This window comes from Sciurus vulgaris, assembly GCF_902686455.1.
Source record: "Sciurus vulgaris genome assembly, chromosome: 10".
NCBI lineage: Eukaryota > Metazoa > Chordata > Mammalia > Rodentia > Sciuridae > Sciurus > Sciurus vulgaris.
Genome location: NC_136470.1, coordinates 49,325,536 through 49,345,724, shown reverse-complemented (window position 1 = coordinate 49,345,724; position 20,189 = coordinate 49,325,536). Strand labels below are relative to the sequence as shown.

Sequence of the window (20,189 nt, the reverse complement as noted above, 5' to 3'; positions counted from 1 at the left end):
GATTAACACTAGTCTATATGAGTGTATTTTAACATAAAATTTTAATTGTTCATGCTGCAAAATGTTGTAATAATAGTACTGCAATTCAAAAACACCAAAAGAGATTTTATAGAGCAGATAAAACTTTATTGAGCAAACATCTGTCAGGACTGATAACATGTTTCAACAATTATCCTTATTAGATAAGGTACAATTTTTGGATTAGCAAACCCCCCCCCACTATTTTTTTGCTATGTACAAAAAGGGAATAAGTATACTTTTGTATGCATAGGTACTATCCTTAATAAAGGGACAAAGAACAAATTCCTGACATTCAGTTCCTAAAGTCAAATATTTCAATGTTCCTAGGACACTATAAGATATAAGAATGAAATTAAATACTATAACACATTTCCAAAATCAGGCTTGCCTAGAAGCAAACTCTGTGTTAAAAGGTTAGTTTTAGTATAGGAACAAGGAATGATCAATTAGACTAACACATGGAAAAATAAAAACTCACATACATTAATAATGAGAAGTAGTTTAACAGACATCCTAAAACTAGCTTATCAATTGTTAGTCATGTTTCCTATTTGTCACTGGAAAAATGAAGTTTGCTTATATTTGTGAACAAAATTGTATGAAGATTTGAACTTAAGAAAGTGGGATTCTGCTGTATTTAGTATAACCAAATTGTCTAGGTTTTAAATTCCTGGAGCAGAGGAAGAAGTTCCTGTTATAGATCACTGCATTTCGGAGATGATGCCCCATTTATTTGCTATTTGGAAAGCAGCTACAATTTAATTGTAATACATATAGGGAAACAGTTTTTTAATGAATAGCAAAAGGGGCAGTTTCGTTATTTGCATCTTATTCTTTGCAGTGGAAAAGGAGAAAAGAATCTTTATAGTCAAATTTTATAATAATAAAGTACTTCCTATAATTATAGTGAACACTATGAAATAATCTGACAGAAAATATACTTTTTGATTCTTTTCTAGAACACTTTCTATTCAATTAACATTAACTCACAGTAAGGCACATCTCTTTAGTTTTACTCATAAAGTCACACTATTTAACAAACTCACCGGTCCACAGGAGTTGATGTATTCTCAATAAAACTGATAACTTTTTCCCTGACATTAACCGATTTTGTCTTCAAAGCCACAGTCATTTTATTTACTAAAGATTTCATTCCTCTATCATTTGAGCCATTAGAAGATTCACCCTGAGGAACAAGAACACAGATGGATTAACTGCTCTCTCCAAACAATCAGCAGACATATTACTGCTAAAGATTATTCACACGTTATGGACTGAATTATATCACCACCAATTTATATGTTGACGACCTAACTCCTAGTACATGTTGGAATGTGATTATATTTAAAGATGGGCTTATAAGAAATAATTACAGTTAGATCATGTTAAGGTGAGCCCTAATCCAATCCTTATAAGAAGGAAAGGCATGGTGGCCACCCACAAGCCAAGGAGAAAGGACTTATTATAAATCAAAATTGCCAACACCTCAATCTTAGACTTTTAGCCTCCCAAACTATAACGGAATAAATTGTGTTGTTTTAACTACCTAGTCTATACTATTTTGTATGGCAACACTAGCAAAGTAATTACTAGGTGAAACTATTTTTAAAATGTAAAGAATAAAGGAAAATTAGAATATAATTGCAATACATGTGTGTATGGAGTTTGAAATCACCTCTTCTACTCTGTAAGAAATAAAGTTATAGGGCTAGGGTTGTGGTTCAGTGGTAGAGTCTAGCATGTGTGAAGCACTGGGTTGGATTCTCAGCACCACATATAAATAAATGAACAAAATAAAGGTCCATCAACAACAAAATTTTTTTTTTTTTTTTTTTTTTTTTTTTTGCGGTGCTGGGGATCGAACCCAGGGCCTTATGTTTGCAAGGCAAGCACTCTATCGACTGAGCTATCTCCCCAGCCCAACAAAAAATTTTTTAAAAAAAGTTACTGATCTCTAATTCAGACTAGTCTACAAAAATAAGAAAAAATATAATCAAACTAGTATTTATGATGCTAAATGTTTAAACATTTATTCCTTGTATATTTTTGCTTTTTAAAACATCCCCAATTAGGCTTTTAATTTTGGAAGAAAGGTTATTCTGATATACTTAATGTAAATAAGTGTGAGTATAATTTTGTATCCTTTCATAGATTAGCTCATATATACCCTAGAGAGCAATATGATAATGGTCGTCAAACATTTAAGTGATCCAATCTTTTGTCCATTAATTCCTCTTCAGAATTTATAGAAAAGAAACAATTAGAAAGTGCCAAAAGATTTACATATTGTTTTATGATACTTCAAAATGTTTTAAAATGCTAGAAAATATTTATATATTTAGTGAAAAGAAAATAAAACTATATCAACTGTTAGAGTTTTAAAATAAAATACTAATATACACATATAAAAATAAATACACATATATAACAAAAAATTGATGGAATTATTTCAAAATATGAAAGGTGATTATCCCTGACAATTACAGGTGATTTTTTCTTCTTTATACTTTTCTCATTTACATATGATGCTACAGTGTACATATTTTACTTTCATTTTTAGCATAAATAAGTCATTAACTACACAAAAGTCCATGTTTCTAATTCTATACCTAAATCAAAACTAATTAAACTGACTATGGAAATTATTTGGTACTTTTGAATAGAATACATTATGGTAGTTTCTACAATGCCCTCAATTAGTGTTTTCAAATCTGAAGACAGAAGCTTCAAGATAAAGACTATCCACAATAATTCTAAGGATTTTGATAAGCAATATTTTGATCAAATTATTCTACTTTTATGATTAAATAATCATGGCATATGCAAATATATCACTATAAAAATCAACTGTTGGTGTTTGTAGTAGAAAAAGACTAAAAGCAAAGTAAATATTCAACGATATCAACTGAATATTCAAGGATATCAACTGAATAAATTATTGATATATCCATACAACAGAATACTATTTAACTTTTCAAACAAAGACCTCTTGCATACCTAGAGGATCAAGGTAAAAATAAAATTCTCAAAGAAGACTTATCTGCTGAAGATGACAGTAAGTTGCTTTGATTTGTATGGCTGAAGATAAACCTCAATATATCTAGGAAGTTCAATTTTTATAGTAACTACTATTAAAGGTTTGGTCAAGGTACTACATATGCACTTTTTCATTTAATCCTTAAATTATCTTCAAGTCCTCCTTATGAAGAAGGTTCTGTTATTATTAACTCTATTGCATAGGTAGAAAAAATATAATTGAAAGATCCTGCTGGAGATCATAAAGAAAGTTAAGTTATGGAGATGAAAACGGAACCCAGGTATGGCAGTCCAAATTAGTAACCACAAACCTGTACTACACTTCTCTATTTCTGTTTTAAAGAGTAAATGTTAGATAGGTGACTTTTATTTGTTAAGAAAATGATTTAGTGACATCTAATTCAACTGATGTGAGATACTAAAAAAGCACAAAAGACTTATTACCCAAATATTTCCAAATTAGAAGAGAAAAACACATTTATCTACTATGGCAGAACCCCTGAAGTAATGTTCATCTCCATAACTAAATATCAAATATAAAAGGACTGGCAATTGTTTCCCATCTTCCTTTGGCTAGTCCAATCTCACATGTGAATTTAGACTGAAGTTCTAATCATATAAGTCTGGTGGGGAAGGGTACAGACAATAATGTTCAGGAGATATAAATAGGAGACCCAATATACTGCTGGCCCAAACTAACTAAAAGATTCCTGAAACCAGCTCACTTAAGAGTTCTAGCTAGCTTAGCTGTGCAGGCTTACTCCATCATTTCATTAACCTTGCAAAAATATGACTCCTCATTATTTGCGTCTTAAATATTTTTACATCATTTCTGTTATGATGGGAGTTTAGCAGTAAATGATCTTCACTGCAAATTATTAAAACTCTCATGACATATTCCACACACACACTTACATCAACAGAATTGATACTGCTCCTTGAACCTGAAGTACTAGCAATCCAATGGCCATATCCATTTTCTGGTCCATCCACATTAATGTCTGCCAGGTGCTGCTGCAGTGCTAAACAAGAAAAACAAAACACAACAAAACCTGAACTATGAACACTTCTGGAAAGATTCATTACCAGATATAATAAATATGTCACAGCTGAGTAAAAAAAGATTAAAGGACATAATCATGAATATTTCTTTTCAGTTCTTCCATAAAGGAATAAAGAATCCTGGGCTACAGCAAACCTCCTATTCCTCCTTTTCAAAGCTCCCTGTACAGAAATAACTTTTTTAATTGTCCCTAAAGGTGATGATAACTATATAGTCTTTGTTTTCCTCTTTGGAAACTAATCTCTCCAGTATTAACAGATAACCTCTTCAACAATTTTATGACATAAAAGATCAACAGAAAACCTATGAAGGCTTTGTTATATCATATATCACTAATCAATTTTCCAATAATTAAGAACAGTTATAGAAAGATATTCTTAGTTAAAAAAAATTAAAGTTTAAAAAAGTTTCTAAAATCTACAGTTTACTATAAAATAATGCTTTTCAGATACTTTTGAGAATTATAAGCCTAATAAGCAATTCTGTATCATGTTATCAGGATACTTAATGAACACCACTGGGCATAAATTCAACACTTGTTCAACACTACTTATTAATCCCTTTGTAGGTAACTCTGGGTATGAACTTCATAAGGTAGTTATGAGGTCATGAAATATAGAAGATAATCATAATCCTTATTAATATCAACAAAGACTCAAGAGCAAACAGATCCTAATTTACCAAAAACTCCAAATTATAGCATAAAACTATTTTAGGTCAGAACTTACTTCTAGTAAGACTCTCATAACTAAATCCCAAGATTCTATTTACTTTCAACATGTACTGATTTGATCCTATCATTAATTTGCCCCAGTATTTATAATTCCATACTTTTATGATACCTCTTTTCCTAATATAAGGCAGGCTTCTTTTCAAACCTTTTTATACTGACCTACATCTTCATAAATTCTCAAATATTTGCCTGCAAAGACTTTGAAATTTGGCAATCATTTTACTATACTAGATTGCCAGGTATTAATCTGCAAATTTGAAAACATCAATTTATTTATTTTATTCCTCCGTCAATATTTTTTTAACCAGCTAATACCTTGAAGTAGTTCAAAAATAATATGATAAAATGCTTAAATACCACATACCTAAAAAGGGTATACTGTGAAAAGTGTTACTCCAACTATTTTCCCACTCCTATCAAATCCTGCTTCTTCACAGGGGCAAATAATATGGGCAATTTTTCACATACTTTTATAATACTATATTTTGGAGGCGCTGGGGACATAGCTCAGTGGCACAGTGCTTGCCTACCATAAATGAGGCCCTGAGTTTGATTCCCAGCACAATACACATGTGTGTACATGTGTATATGTACATGTGTGTATATATAGATATATATATGTTTTAGAAACACAAGTTAATTAAACACATTTTCCTAAATAGTCCTTCACCCAACATTCATTTATTTCAATTGCCTATTATGTTTGTTATCCATATGCCCTGCTGGCTGTGTCTTTTCTGAAAAAGTAAATGACTGAAGAAAGTCTATCCAATAATTAATTTGGTTACTTCAAATAAGCTTTGCTGACAGTCATTACAATTTTCTCTGAAAACTGGAGGTGAAGAAATTAACAAATTAAAACCTTACCCATAAATCCTCCACTGGCAATACTCACATATTCCTTATTTTTCTGTAATGAAAGATAAAATTATTCCAAAATGCAATTTAATTCAAATAAAATTTCAGACAGTTCTAAAACATTGACAAATGCAATATATAGACTTTATTTTTTCTTTGACATTCTGGACTTTGGCCTGGAAACTATTCATTTACGTGTGTATTATTATAAGGTCTGGTGCTAGGATAGGAAAAAGAGTACACTTTCAGGGGCCAGGAAGATAGCTCAGTCGATAGAGTGCTTGCCTTGCAAGCTCCAAGGCCCTGGGTTCGATCCCCAGCACCGCAAAAAAAAAAAAAGGACAACTTCATGGATATGAGCAGGACTGTGATTTTACTCATAATATAGTTCCAATAGTGCAAGAGTCAAAGCAAATTTTAAACAAATGGTTTTTAGGATGGAATGAAAGTGTAAGATTTAAAAATGTTTTATCCTTAATAAAAATGTAACATTAAAAAATACTGTAGCTAATTATGAAAAAGAAATGACAGAATGCTGCCATTTTATAAACTACTAAGAATATAATGGATCTAACTAATGACAAAAAAAAAAAAAACAAAAGAAGAGAAAAAAAAACTTATGTAAAGACAAATTAAAGAGGTTATTTTTAACAAATATATGGAAGGGGAAAAATCAGAAATGAGAAACCTGTAAATTAAAAGAGCTTTTTTGGATCTTAAAAAATCAGGGAAACTTGATGCCAGGCACAGTGACGCACACCTATAATTCCAATGGTTCTGGAGGCTAAATCAGGAGGATCATGAGTTCAAAGCCAGCCTCAGCAAAGAAAGGTGCTAAGCAACTCAGTGAAACCCTGTCTCCACATAAAATACAAAATAGGGCTGGAGATGTGGTTCAGTGGTTGAGTGCCCCTGAGTTCAATCCCTGGTACCAAAAAAAAAGAAAAAAAAGAAAATCAGGGAAACTTGAACGCTAATTAGAATTTTTTCATAGAATTTGGGTCTCCCACTTAGCAATCTGTTAAGTTCACAATATTCCAAATCCTGTCAAATACCTTGTCCCTTCTTTTTCAAGGATTCTTTCAAGGACCTTTCCTTTAGAATAATTATCACAAACCAGATTCCTATTAAAAAAAAAAAAAATCACTAATACTAATCAGGTGTTTTGAGGATAATAATCAAACATCAGAAGAATAAATGGCTAATTGCATAAATAAATATGCATGTATATTTTATTTATTCAATTGAAAATGGAAATATGAAAATGAATTATACAGCTACCGTAAAAATTATTAAAGCATAAAAAGTCATAAAGAATACAACAGGATAATCCAGAAATAGATCCTGATGCACAGAGGAATTTGGTATAATAAGAAAGTGGTAATTCAAATTTCTAACGTAATTGGTTTGCTATCTGGAAAAAAAAATTTATTCCCTACCTCACCTCTTTTTTGGAGGTGCTGGGGATTGAACCCAGGGCCCTGTGCATGAGAGGCAAGCCTTCTACCAACTGAGCTATATCCCCAGCTCCCCTACCTCACTTATTAAACAAAATAAATTCCAGATGGTTCAAGAATTAAAACATAAAAAACAAATCATACAAACATGTGAAAAAAATCTGGAAAAGACCAACATTCTTGGCAAGACACAAAACCAAGAAGCTATGAAGAAAAATACAGAAAATCTGACCATATAAATAAAAGTTAAAAATTAAGCAAATTTCTGCAAGGTGATAGCAATAACAGAGCAAAATAAAATAATCTACGTCAGCATACCTGTAAAAAGTGTGCGAGGACCATGTTCATATACATGTCTTCTTCCTCCCTGCCACTACCCATAAAACAGAGGTGTTCCCCACCGGCTATGGAGCCAGACTCAATGGACTGCTTCTGTGCTTCCAGCAAGGACTTTACTGACTGTGCAAACTCGGATGGATTCTGGAGCATCTAGACAATTTTTAAAAATTAAAACTTGGCAAGTCTGTGTTTTTATATGTAAGTGCAAAAGTTGAAGTATTTTTCCAGAAAAGAAAAGTCAACATTTAAAAGACCACCATGAAAACAATGGAAAAAGAAAAGACTATTACAAGTAAAATCCCTAGGATAAGATAAATGTCTAAATGCATACATAATACATTGAAACAAATGCTGAATGTTCACAGAAAGATTAAATTATACATGCATACAAACACACACACAAATACTGCCCTACTACAGAAATATTTGTTGTGTCTTATATAACAAACAACTACCTACAGTAGGCTTAGGTATCAAGGCAAAAAGAGTTTAACATTGAGCAGAGGAGTCCATGACTAAAAAATGGGTCAAACCAGCTCTATTTTTGTTTACTGGGCAAATCTGTGTTATTTCTTAGAGGACCGTCAGAAATAGCAGAAGCATTTATTTATCAACACTACTTTGGGTACCAGAGACACAAGAATAAAAAAAATCTCTCTTACCCTCAAGGAAACAAGTATGCCAATAACTACAAAAAATTTTTTAAAGTATTATAATGGTGCTACATTAAAAAGTACAATAAAATCCAATAAAATAGTGGACAGATCATACAGAAAAGCAACTTCTTTAAAAGATGAAAGAGTATTCCACTAATAATTACAACTATTTTTCACCCATCATTTCTGGTAAAAAAAAAAAAAAAAAAAAAAAAATTGATAGTTTCTAATAATGCTGATGACATAAAACAATCCCCATTTAGAGTTGTGAAATATAAGGTAGGTCAGCCTTTTTAAAAGGCAATTAGGTGCCAGGAGTGGTGATACATGCCTGTAATTCCAGCAACTCCAGAGGCTAAGGAAGGAAGAAGTTTGAGGCCACCCTAGGAAACTTACCAATACCCTGTCTCAAAAAAAAAAAAAAAAAAAAAAGTAAAGAGGGCTGGGGATGTTAACTCAGTGGTAAAACACCCCTGAGTTAAATTCTTACTGAACGAATGAATGAATGAATAAATAAGTAAATGGCAATTAAATGGCTGTTAGTAGGATTTATATGCCCATATCCCTCAACACAACAATTTTACTTTTAAGAACCTATTTTACAGAAATATTTGCCCAAGTTCACACAGTAAGTATAAGGATATTAACTGCAGCATTGTTTTTTAACAAGAAAACTGAAAATAACCCAAATGTACATATCAGGTAATAAATATGTGGTAATAACATTAATTATATCAATAATATAATAACATTACATCTGTACAATGGACCACTATGCAGCATTAAAAGTAAAAATAAATACACTCAAATGGAAAGATCTCCAAGAAATAGGTAAAGAGAAAAAGCAAGTAACAAAACAAAAAATAGGTAAATACATATTAAAAGTTTAGATTAACAAGCTGATAACAGTGGTTAACTCAGGATATTCTTTGAAAAACTTTTTAATTCAATTATTAATGAAACACTGGAATAAATTTTTAAAATAAGCATAAGAGAGAAATCAAGGAAGAGAAAGATAAAGAGTTTACATAAAGGATATGAGCATGCTAGGATGGGCTTTTTCATTTACAATGTCCAAAACTCTCTGAGTTCTTCTACCTCCATTTTTTGTTAGCTTCCTCTCAACACCATCTAGGCCCTTCTATACTTCCTTTTAGCCTCAGAATCAATTTCTTTAGACAAGGTGAAAAGTAGAAGGGTGGACTGCATATTTAGCATGGGGTTTATTTCCCCACTACTCTGTTTTCCCTAACCCTGAGGCTCTAATGACCCCAGAACAACTTAAATGATGTCAGTCTCAGTTCTACCAATGACACTACACTCTGACAAGATTTAATTACTTACCTTATCTACTCTTTCAATTGCAATGACTCTAGAACAGCAATTATAATAACTGAGCACTTCACATGCCAAATATTAACTTTATTAAAAATGAGTTTGTTATATACATAAGTATATATGATAAAAAATGGCTTATGGAAAAACCTTTTACAAGTCTCACCCATTATAATAAGAGCTAATATTTACAGAGTACTTACCAGGTGCAAGGCACTATGCTAAATGCTCTACAGGTAATTCATAGTAGGTTTAGAATTTACTGACATAACAATGGTAAGCAACAGTAAGCCATACTTAACAGTTTTCATTTATCCTTTATGATGCTAAAAGAGTGCACTGGGTAAAAAGTAAATCTGAGACCAACATTTCTTCTAAGAGCAGAGACTCCCTTCTTAAGCAAAAAGAAACATACCCGATCTGGGACATAAATATTAACTTATGAAATAAAGAAAAAAGTTACTTCCTCTCTTATGAAAAATTTAACTAGCATTTATACTAACCAGATCTGAATCTAAATGGAAAGCAGTTGATAAATGCCCGGCATTATATTGTTCTGCAGGACGGCAATCCACCACAAAGAATCGGACTCCTTCCTAAAAGGAAAACATTTGCTGTACTGGAATTTGCCAAGAGGTTCACATTCCACAATTTAACAGTAACAAAATTACAGTAAACAAAAGGAGGGAAAAGTTTACATTAGAAAAAAAAAAATCTCACACAGAATTAGAGGATTCGATTTGTGTAGACATAAAAAAATACTTTTATTCATTTTGAACAAAATTTTAAATTGTTTAAATTTATTGTTCTTGACTCAAAAGTCTTAAAATATTTCCCAAAGGAATACTGGTTTGAGTTATATTATAAAAGTAATTATATTGAAATCTGACAATTTATAAATTTATATCACATAAATATTATATAAACACAAATCCAGATACACTTATTTTTGCAAATAAGTTCACAAACTTATCAATAATTCAATTCAGGTAAAAACTAAATATCTTTCTTGGATATGGGGGAGGGTTCTACAAAGCTAGTTTAAACTGAAAAAGTTTATATGTATCTCTTTAACCTGAAATACATGTTTTCTTTATAATATTAGTTCTAATAAGAAAAGCATGTGATGCATATCCATGTTTAGAGCAGTCCAATTCACAACAGTCAAATGATAGAACTAACCTAGCTGACCATCACCGGATGGACAGATAAGGAAAATGTGGTCTATATACACAGTGGAGTTTTATTCAATCTAAAAACAAACACGAAATTATGTCTTTTGCAGGAAAATGGATGGAACTTGAGAACATTATGTTAAGCAAAATAAGCCAAGCTCAGAAGGTCAAGTGTCATATATTTTCTCTCATACGTGAAGCTAGAGAGGTAAAAGGAAAAAAAAAGGTGGAGGGATCTCATGAAAATTTACAGAAAATCTGTAGACTAGAGAAAGGGACCAGGAAAGGAAGGGAGGGAAGGGAAAGGAGGAATATTGGGAAATGATACTGGCCAAACTATACTGTCATATGGTGTGCATGTATGAATATGAACAATAAATCCCACCATTATGTGCAACTATAATGCACCAATAAAAAAAAGTGGAAAAAATATTTGAGATGCTTATAGTTTTAAAATTCTGAACCATAGTACAATTACAACAAGAAGTCCAACTGAGATGTGAAAAAGGCCTGTCTTCCGGTATCTGTTTTCTCTACTGACAAACTTTGGAAACATATCCCACCTTCCAAATACAGATGCCCAAAGTTAACTGTGGCACTAAGTGATTAACAGTACATACTGAAAAATATTACTGGTCAAACTGGCTCACTGGATTTTCATTACAATTATCATGGACCAAAAGTTAACAAATGATCATAAATTTTCACTTGCTAGCTTTATGGCATTCAACCACGTAATTCAATTAGCTCTATAATGACCCAGAATTTAACCATTAAGCGCTAAAGTCACTCTTATACAATGCCACAATCAGTTGCTTTGCCAAAATATGAAAACGGATTTGGCAATTTATAAAAATTTGTGTCAGGAATGACAAAAAAAATTGCTGACAATTATAATAGCAGACAAGCTAGCAGTTTAAAAAATGATCAGCTGGACAGAAGATTCAACACGCTAATTATTCAAAATACTAAGAAAGCCATATTGTTGTAGTAAATTATTTTGTGGGAATCAATGAACAAGGAGGAAGTGTGGGTTCCTTCTTTCTTTCCTTCTTTATTTCTGATGCTAGGGATTGAACTTGAGGCCTCATTCAAGTTAAGCACGTGCTCTACTCCTGAGCTGTATCCCCAATCCCAGTTCCTCATATTTAAAAGGTATAGTACACTGCTGGTGGGACTAAAAATTGGTGCAACTACTCTGGAGAACAGTGTAAAGATTCCTGAAAAAACTTGGAATGGAACCACCATTTGACCCAGTTATCCCACTCCCTGGTATATACCCAAAGGACTTAACATCAGCATTCTACAGAGACACAGCCACATCAGTTTATAGTAGCTCAATTTACAATAACTACGCTATTGAACCAATCTAGATGACCTTCAAAAGATGAATGGATAAAGAAAATGTGGTATAAATACACAATGGAATATTATTCAGCCATAAAGAATAACTTTATGACATTTGCCAGTAAATGGATGGATCTGGAGACTGATGACAAGTGAAATTAGTCAATTCCAGAAAACCAAAGGTCAAATGTTCTCTCTGATATGTGCAGGCTAACCCACAATAAAGGAGAGTGGCAAGGGGAAGAATAGTATAGATTAGATAATGGAGAATAGAGGGAAGGGAGTTGGGATAGGAAAAGACACGACAGTGGAATGAATCTGACAATTTTCCTATGTACATATATGAAAGTATCACAGTAAATCCCATCATGATATACAGGGACAAGAATGGAATCTTAACTAGAATAAGATATATTTCATGCTTGTATAATTTTATCAGAGTGAATTCTACTGTTATGTATAACTAAAAAGAACCAATAAGTAAAATAAAAGGCAGAGTAAGCTGACAAATGGATTTCCTTTACTTACCCCCTGCAGCTGATTTGCTTGAAGGATCTCTGACACTGAAATGGCCAGACAAAGAGCCTGACTCAGATCTGCATCATCATCCTTAATTCCCAACAAAGTACTACCAAAGAGATGATGATTATCCTATTCAAAGAGAAATTTTTAAACACTATCAAGAAAAATCAACATCAAAATTTCTTCCTAGTCTTATTAAACCAATATGTGAAATAATTATGTAACAAACTTGAGTCCTATGATTTTTAAAACTTATCATTATATATTCTCAAATCTTACAGGCTAAAAGATACAAAAAGATCACAAAGTCCCTGCTAGATTCACACAGAGTCAAAGACTTAAGAAGAAAAAATGTTCTACATAGCTTTTCTATACTTAAATATAGTTAAATATTAAATTTTAGGAGTAGGGGATATAGCTCAGGGGTAGAATGCTTGCCTAGCATGTGTGAGGCCCTAAGTTCAAGCCCCAGTATGGGGAAAAATTTTAATGTTTGCTCATTACTTTTCATGTCTTCATGTAATAAAAACAAGAAATCTGAGAGAAATAGCATAAATTATGTAATACAATAATGTAGTATGGTCTAATTTTCAACTACTAGTGTGGATTATTTACTATGTTTACTCTCACTGAAAAAGAGTAAGATTTCTCTTTCACCCAGTATGTTAAGCCACTATTCGATCACCTGACTTACCCAAGATTGTTGGAAATTAAATGATCTACATAAGAAAATTATTAAAATAGCTTAAATTAGTCCCTAGAATTAATATTTTAACAGATTATGCTTGAGGAAATGTTCTCAAAAGGTTAACAGTTAACTGTACCTGCCATCTAAGACACAATATACTGAACATAGTTTAACCTCATTTTAGTGACATGCTGACTACCTACTGGGAATTATGTGGCAGAATGCTTAAGAAAAAGAAAAAAAAAAGACATCAATAATTTCATATGTCACTGAGATCATGACAAGCCTGTGTGCTTCTAATCTGGTGTCCTTTATTTTTTATTTTACTTTAGTTTTTTGGTCTTTTATTAAAAGCACTTGTTTATTAGTCTAGGTCTCTTAAATGACTATCTGTTTAAAAAACAGCTCTGTATTGCTAAAGTTGTCCAAGGCTAAACTCCAGAAAAAGGCAAAAATCTGACTCCGTCTGATTTTTGTATTACAATTTTTGAAGTCACAAAACTACTAATTTAAGAAATATGTCAGTTAATTTTCTCATGGTCAGAAATAACTAATAATCAGAGCAAAGGTAACATGGTTTCCATTATCTTTTTAAATCTATTTCTTCATATTTACAGTGAAAAATCCACAAAATGCAATGTAAAAAGAAAAGAACTTAAAGGATTTTTGCTGAAGTGGATACAAAATAAATAATAAGTGTACAAAATGTGAAATCTTTTAAAAGAGTAGGTCATTTCTTATTTTTTACCTTCCTAAAAGAAGCTGGTGTTTTACTGCAATAATACTGTGCCAGAGAGAAAAGGTCTTCTATATCTTCTAGATTCAAACTGGATGGAGTATTTTCCAAGAACTCTAAAACGTGATTACAGATATGACAATATTTAATAAACTGAAAAATACAACAATTAGTAATATTCAAGTTCAAAGCTAAAGGAGCATCAACATAATAAATACTACATAAATGGAATTTCAACAGTGATGCTTTTAAAGCTGCTTGTGGAAAAATTAATTTCCCTAAAGGAGCTTAAACTGTTGATATAATTCTATAAGTGAAGGGTAGTAAGATAATTAAATTCATTAGCCTTAATTAGAATTCTCTGAGTTATTCAACAAACACATATAAAATGTCAAGGCCCTTAAATATGAATAAGTCATTACTTCAACTTACATAAGAAAATAAAAACAAATCATAAAAATATAAGATAAACATATATATAGTACCAAATACCAGGAAATAAAGAGAAGTGACTATCTTTGTATGGGTGCTAACCTAAGGAGAACCCAAAAGGAAAACCAGGTTTCACAATGGAGATTGTAAACTGAGTACTGAAAAGGTACATTAACGAAGGGTTGGGGAAGGAGAGACAGGGACATTCTATTTGAATACTGAAACCAAAGAAATAGTATATGGAAAAAGACTGAAAATATATTACAGAATGAATGAGAATGACAAAATGAGGTAAAACAGTCTTTAAGATCTCTAACTAGAGAGTGCTCTAGCCTAACCTCCCAAATTTATGGATGAGGAAACAGAGTTTCAGAGAGATTAAGTGACCACAAATATTGTCTCCACATTAAATAATACTTACGAATAACTTCTTCTTTGATGTCTGACTCGTGTGTCAAAATAACTTCTCTATAAAAGGGAATCAAATGAATTTGAGTCAAATATTAACAGAGCACCCTGAGAAAAAGGGGGGGAGATCTAACCAATTTGATACTTACTTTGCATTCACAAGGATAATTAACATTAAAAAATAAATAAAAAATGGATCTGCTTGTTGTAGATATCCATCCCATATTGCTTGAGTGACTTCAATGGAACAGTAACACGCAAAAAGGCTTCCAAGCTGTAATCAGGAAATGCAATATAAGACATAAACCACTGGAGCTGAATTGTTCTTTTAAAAATACTGCAGCAAATGAATAAGTAATATTACATTGAATTATCTGCACCTGATATTTAATGTGTGCCTTAATTTTACTATATGAAATCCAAAGGCAGGACATGTATGTTCAAGGGACAATGGGCCACCTTAATAGCTGTGTGAGTTACAGCACATCACTTAACCTCTTTGAAGCTTCCATTTCTACTTCGGCTTTAAAAAAAGGAATACTATTATCCATCTCCTACCACTTTTGTGAAAAGAGAGATAATTAATCTAGAATATCCAAAGTAATTAATGTACATTTATTTGCCTTAGCATAATAAATAGTATAATTACCTATCAAGCTCTGTAAGGGAAACTAGCAAAATTATTAATTACAGTACAGTATTTAACTTATAAAAAATAGTGAGGTTCAAACATAGAACTTAAAAGCACCTAATGTAATTTTAACAGGAATATAAATGTGATTTGTTTCCAAAGTTTATTTGTAAATCATTTCAAATAGATGAGATAAAATTCATATCATTTAGTAGATTTCAGCTCTGTGGTTGTGTATTTCAAATAAAAAAGTTCCTTTATAAGTATTTCTACAGCTCAACTGTGTTTTAAATTGCATGAATTCAGTAATATTTTTAGGTTACTAAATTTTCATTAGATTCAGAAACAATTCCATCTAAAGGATTATTTATAAAAATCTTTAATAGCTAAAGGGAGCTTATGGGAACACATATATTTAGTACATACTTTTGTGCTAGATACTAAACTACTGTCATGTTCTTACTTCTAAATTCTCAAAACAGGCTTGTAAAGTAGTCATTTTCTTTCCATTTTACAGGCACTAGGTTTAGATGAAATAACTTTTCCAAACTTAAAGAGCTAGTGAGTGGTAGTGTTGGGACTAGGAAAAAGGCCTGAGACTCCATAGCCCACGTAATCACCATTACACTCAACCACAGGGCTTTTAAAGTACAAAATGCTAATTCATTTTGTTGTTTAAAAAATTATTATTACAAATACAGATTAGAAGACATAGAGAATAATAATATACAGTTATCTTTAAATTCAGCTCAACTAAAACTACCATTGCATTGCTTACAATAATGGTTTCTCTTGATTTAGGAATTACTTTAAACTGCTTCCTTTTTGTGATTAAAAAAAGAGTTTCATTTCACAATATGATAATACTAGCAACAATGAACTCTTTGGGCTGGGCATGGTGGTGTATGTCTATAATCTCAGCAACTCAGGAGGCTGAGGCAGGCAAAACTTTGGGAGGATTTAATAGCAACACATGAAACCCAGAGAAGCTACAATTTGTAAGTATTTTACTATTTTAACTAAAGTGACAAGACATTGGCCAAGAGAGAACTAAGGAATAGACTACTGAGTGGTGGTGCTGGTTTGAAATGTAATGAGTCCAGAAGTTAAAAGAACAGATTCTCTAATTTCCATTTCCTGGTTGCTAACTCATCCCATCATCTTCTGAGACAGAAGATATTATTATTATTATTATTTTACAGATTGAGGAAATTGAAGTTCAGAAGGTTAAGTGTCATATCACATAGTTAATAGGTGTTAAAAATGGGATTCTTCCTAAAGAAGAGTTAATTAAGATATGATCAAAGAATATGCTCAACTTTTTAATAGTCTTGTTGCTTTAGAAACATCTTTCAGGTAATAGAGCAGTTCTCAAATTGTTGTGTGAGGACTTTGGAAATTCCCAGACTCTATATTTACTGGGGAGTCTATAAGATCAAAATTATTTTCATAACAATATTTGACTTTTATTGGCCTATTTCATAATTATTTCCTCAAAAATGAGCAACAGAAGTCTCTGAGAGCTACACGATATCATGACAGATTGAATAAAGAAGCAGTTATATGAATTCACCTGTCTTTGTTTTAGCCAAACAGTAAGGAGATTTGTAAAAATATAAAACAATGCCACTACTCTAATTTTCATTTGGAAAACATAGCTGTTTTCCATTAAAAATAGGCTAGTCATTTTAATATGCAATGAATTTATCACTACTCTTAAATGAACTAACAAGTGAATATTTAAAATGCCTTAGTTTTACTTTCTCATCAACATACTCCATATAAACAATGGATCATCAATACATTTTAGCAGTATAAGAGGTCCTAAGACCAAGGTTTGAGAACCACTTGCTTCCCTTTGAAAATATCAATAACCAAGAATGAAGCACTGAATTTACTTTCACATTGTTTCACACTAACAATTTGATAATCTTAAGTAATTTTCCTTGTGACTGTTTACCAGTCCTTACATACACTATAAACAGTTTAAATACATTTAAGCTTTTTGTTTGTTTGTTTTTCTATTAGGGATTGGATCCAGGGGCACTTAACCACTGAGCAACATCCTCAGCACCCCCCTTTTAAAATTTTTAGTTGTAGATGGACATAATACCTTTATTTTATTTATTTATTTTTATGTGGTGCTGAGGATTGAACCCAGTGCCTCACATGTGCTAGGCAAATGCTCTACCACTGAGCTACGACCCCAGTCGCACTCAGACCTTTTTATATTTTATTTTGAGATAGGATCTTGCTGAGTTGCTGAGGCTGATTTTGACCTTGCAATGCCCCTGCCCCAGCCTCTGGAGCTGCTGGAATTATAGGCATGCACCATGCACCTAGCTAAGACATATAAGGTTTTTAATTGAACTGATGTAAATAATATGTTTACATATATTATATGCATATATTTGTGAAAATATGTATTAAATACATTGCTATTAGTATGAGTATAGATATAAATTAATACATGATATGCATTTATACTAAATACATAGTAGTTATATTTCTGCATATGTATAAAACAAAAAGGCTAAACTTCATATCAAATAATCTGAACTAACAAAAGTAAATAGCAAAGAAAGTTATTATGAAGTGCTAATAATTTTATTTATTTGGTTTAGGTAATAATTATCTATACTTTTTCCTTGAAAAAATACTACCTCACTATAGTTTTATATAAACTATTTTTCATTAAGTGTTCCTACTTTCACTTTATTACCCAGTTGAGTGCATAGGAGTCTGGAGTAATTTTCTTTGTATCAAGAAAAGAACAAAGCTCAGGCTCATGGTACTGGATGAGTAATCGGAAGAGATGAAATGGTCTTCCCTTCAGGGAACAATCCCTAGAAGACAAAAGATGTTTTTTGCATTAATAGGTATGAAATGATCACATCAGTAATCAGTATTGCAAGACCCACCTCCTCTCCCTAACCCTAGAATATCTGAACAACACAGCATCTGTAGCAAGCCTACCTGACAGAACCAGAGTTCAGTTACCTGACATGACAAAACCTCAATATGCCTGACATGACAAAAGTTCACAGTAGTTCAACAGTCACTTTAGGGAGATTCTCTCCAGGTGAACCCAGGTAGCACTCAAGTGAGAGGACTATAGGAATCACTGAAACAGCACTTAGGTTATTGTGAAAGGTCAGAATCCCAAAAGGTCTGTAGTCTTGAAGAAATTTTGCCCTTGCTTCCCTAACAAGTAAAAAAGGAAACTCCTAGAGAGGTTTTAGGTTAGCTCCAAAGAAGTGCATATACTCCATTAGGAATTTCCTTTAGTAATGGTGAAGTCTGAAATAACCACAGATAAACATTTCAGAATAATAAACTGAAGTCTTAGAAACTGTCAAGGCAGCCTAGGTAAGTGCTCAGAATGAATTCCAGAAGACACCAAATATTCATCCTATTTAATAACTGTCCTTCAAGGGGTTATTGTGAGAGTAAAATAGGAAAGTTGAACATGAACAATGTTTTAAAGGTTTCAAATACATAGTCTACCATTTTAATTATTACAGTGCCTTTTTCAAATAAAGATCACATTCCAATGCAAGATTCTTCAAAACTAGAAATTATTTCAAAAGTAGAGATAATTACAAAAGGCCTAGAAATGCAGTCTAGGCCATGGATTCCCTTGAGTTTGTGATCATTATTTCAAGTAAGTATATCAGTCCAGTTTTTAAGCAGGCACCTCTGCCCAAGGTCATGACACCCTGATACGACTTTTTATTGGTGGTGCTGGGGATTGAATCCTGTACACCTTGTGCATGGCTAGGCAAGTGCTCTACCACTGAGCTACATCTCCAGCCCTCCAACCCTGATCCAAATAGTATCATCCTCTCACTCAGGTACCCAAGCATCTGAGCTCAAAGAAGACAACCCTCTCCAGCAGATCCAGATCAGGTCTGTGGACTGGGCTATCCTTCAGGAAGCACAACTGCTTCTTCCTCCCACACTCAGTATCTGACTCCAAACTCAGAAGCCTTTCCACATTAAGAAGTATTCTTAGAAAATATTTTGTGTCTAGATTTGTTAAAGACTGTCTTTACATTAGCTCATTCTAGCATTTATGTTTCTAATAACTCAAAACTTAACTGAGCCAGGCACAGTGGTGCACAGCTATAATCCCAGAGGCTTGGGAGGCCGAGGCAGGAGGATCACGAGTCCAAAGGCAGTCTCAGCAACTTAGTAAGACCCTAAACAACTCAACAAGGCCCTGTCTCTAAAAAAATACAAAAAGGGCTGGGGATGTGGCTCAGTGGTTAAGTGCCCCTGAGCTCAATTCCCAGTACTAAAAAAAAAAAAAAAACTGAGGTTACAGCTCAGTGGTAGAGCACTTGCCTAGCATATGTGAGGCACTGGGTTCGTGTCTCAGCACCACATGTAAATAAATGAATAAATAAAATAAAGGTCCACAGACAACTAAACATATTTTAAAAAAAGTTTATCTTGAAAGATTGGTTTTTTTTAGTTATATGATCTTACTGAATACATGAAGAATATTATTTTTAAATACTACAGTTAAAACCAAAAAGTACTGCAAACACATTTACTTCCACGCAGCCTTATTGGTTAAAGTGTGATATTACTGTGAACCATGTGATAATTAAGTTAAACTTCATCTGAACCAGTAGGCTTCTGCCACAAATTATAAGCTTTACTCCAGTTTTTGCACTGAGATGCAATCAACTAGTCACAAGGGAATGAGGCAAGAATGTTATCTACTGAAATTAACAAAAATATTGA

General features: G+C 32.5%; 1 protein-coding gene across 4 annotated transcripts in view; it reads right to left on the bottom strand.

Moving 5' to 3' along the window:
- TBC1D23 (TBC1 domain family member 23) overlaps positions 1 to 20,189 on the bottom strand; it is a 61,471-nt gene that overhangs the window by 12,115 nt on the left and 29,167 nt on the right. For 3 of the 4 annotated variants that reach the window (XM_079101390.1, XM_079101388.1, XM_079101389.1), the window contains 10 exons: positions 18,160 to 18,283; positions 14,956 to 15,080; positions 14,820 to 14,866; positions 13,979 to 14,082; positions 12,549 to 12,671; positions 10,002 to 10,094; positions 7,487 to 7,657; positions 5,721 to 5,763; positions 3,973 to 4,079; positions 1,068 to 1,207 (listed from right to left, as the gene is read on the bottom strand). In XM_079101390.1, the coding sequence (XP_078957516.1) occupies positions 1,068 to 1,207; positions 3,973 to 4,079; positions 5,721 to 5,763; positions 7,487 to 7,657; positions 10,002 to 10,094; positions 12,549 to 12,671; positions 13,979 to 14,082; positions 14,820 to 14,866; positions 14,956 to 15,080; positions 18,160 to 18,283 (1,077 nt within the window). Of the gene's footprint in view, positions 1 to 1,067; positions 1,208 to 3,972; positions 4,080 to 5,720; positions 5,764 to 7,486; positions 7,658 to 10,001; positions 10,095 to 12,548; positions 12,672 to 13,978; positions 14,083 to 14,819; positions 14,867 to 14,955; positions 15,081 to 18,145; positions 18,284 to 20,189 lie in introns of those variants that run through there. The other variant, XM_079101391.1, reaches the window with a different exon arrangement.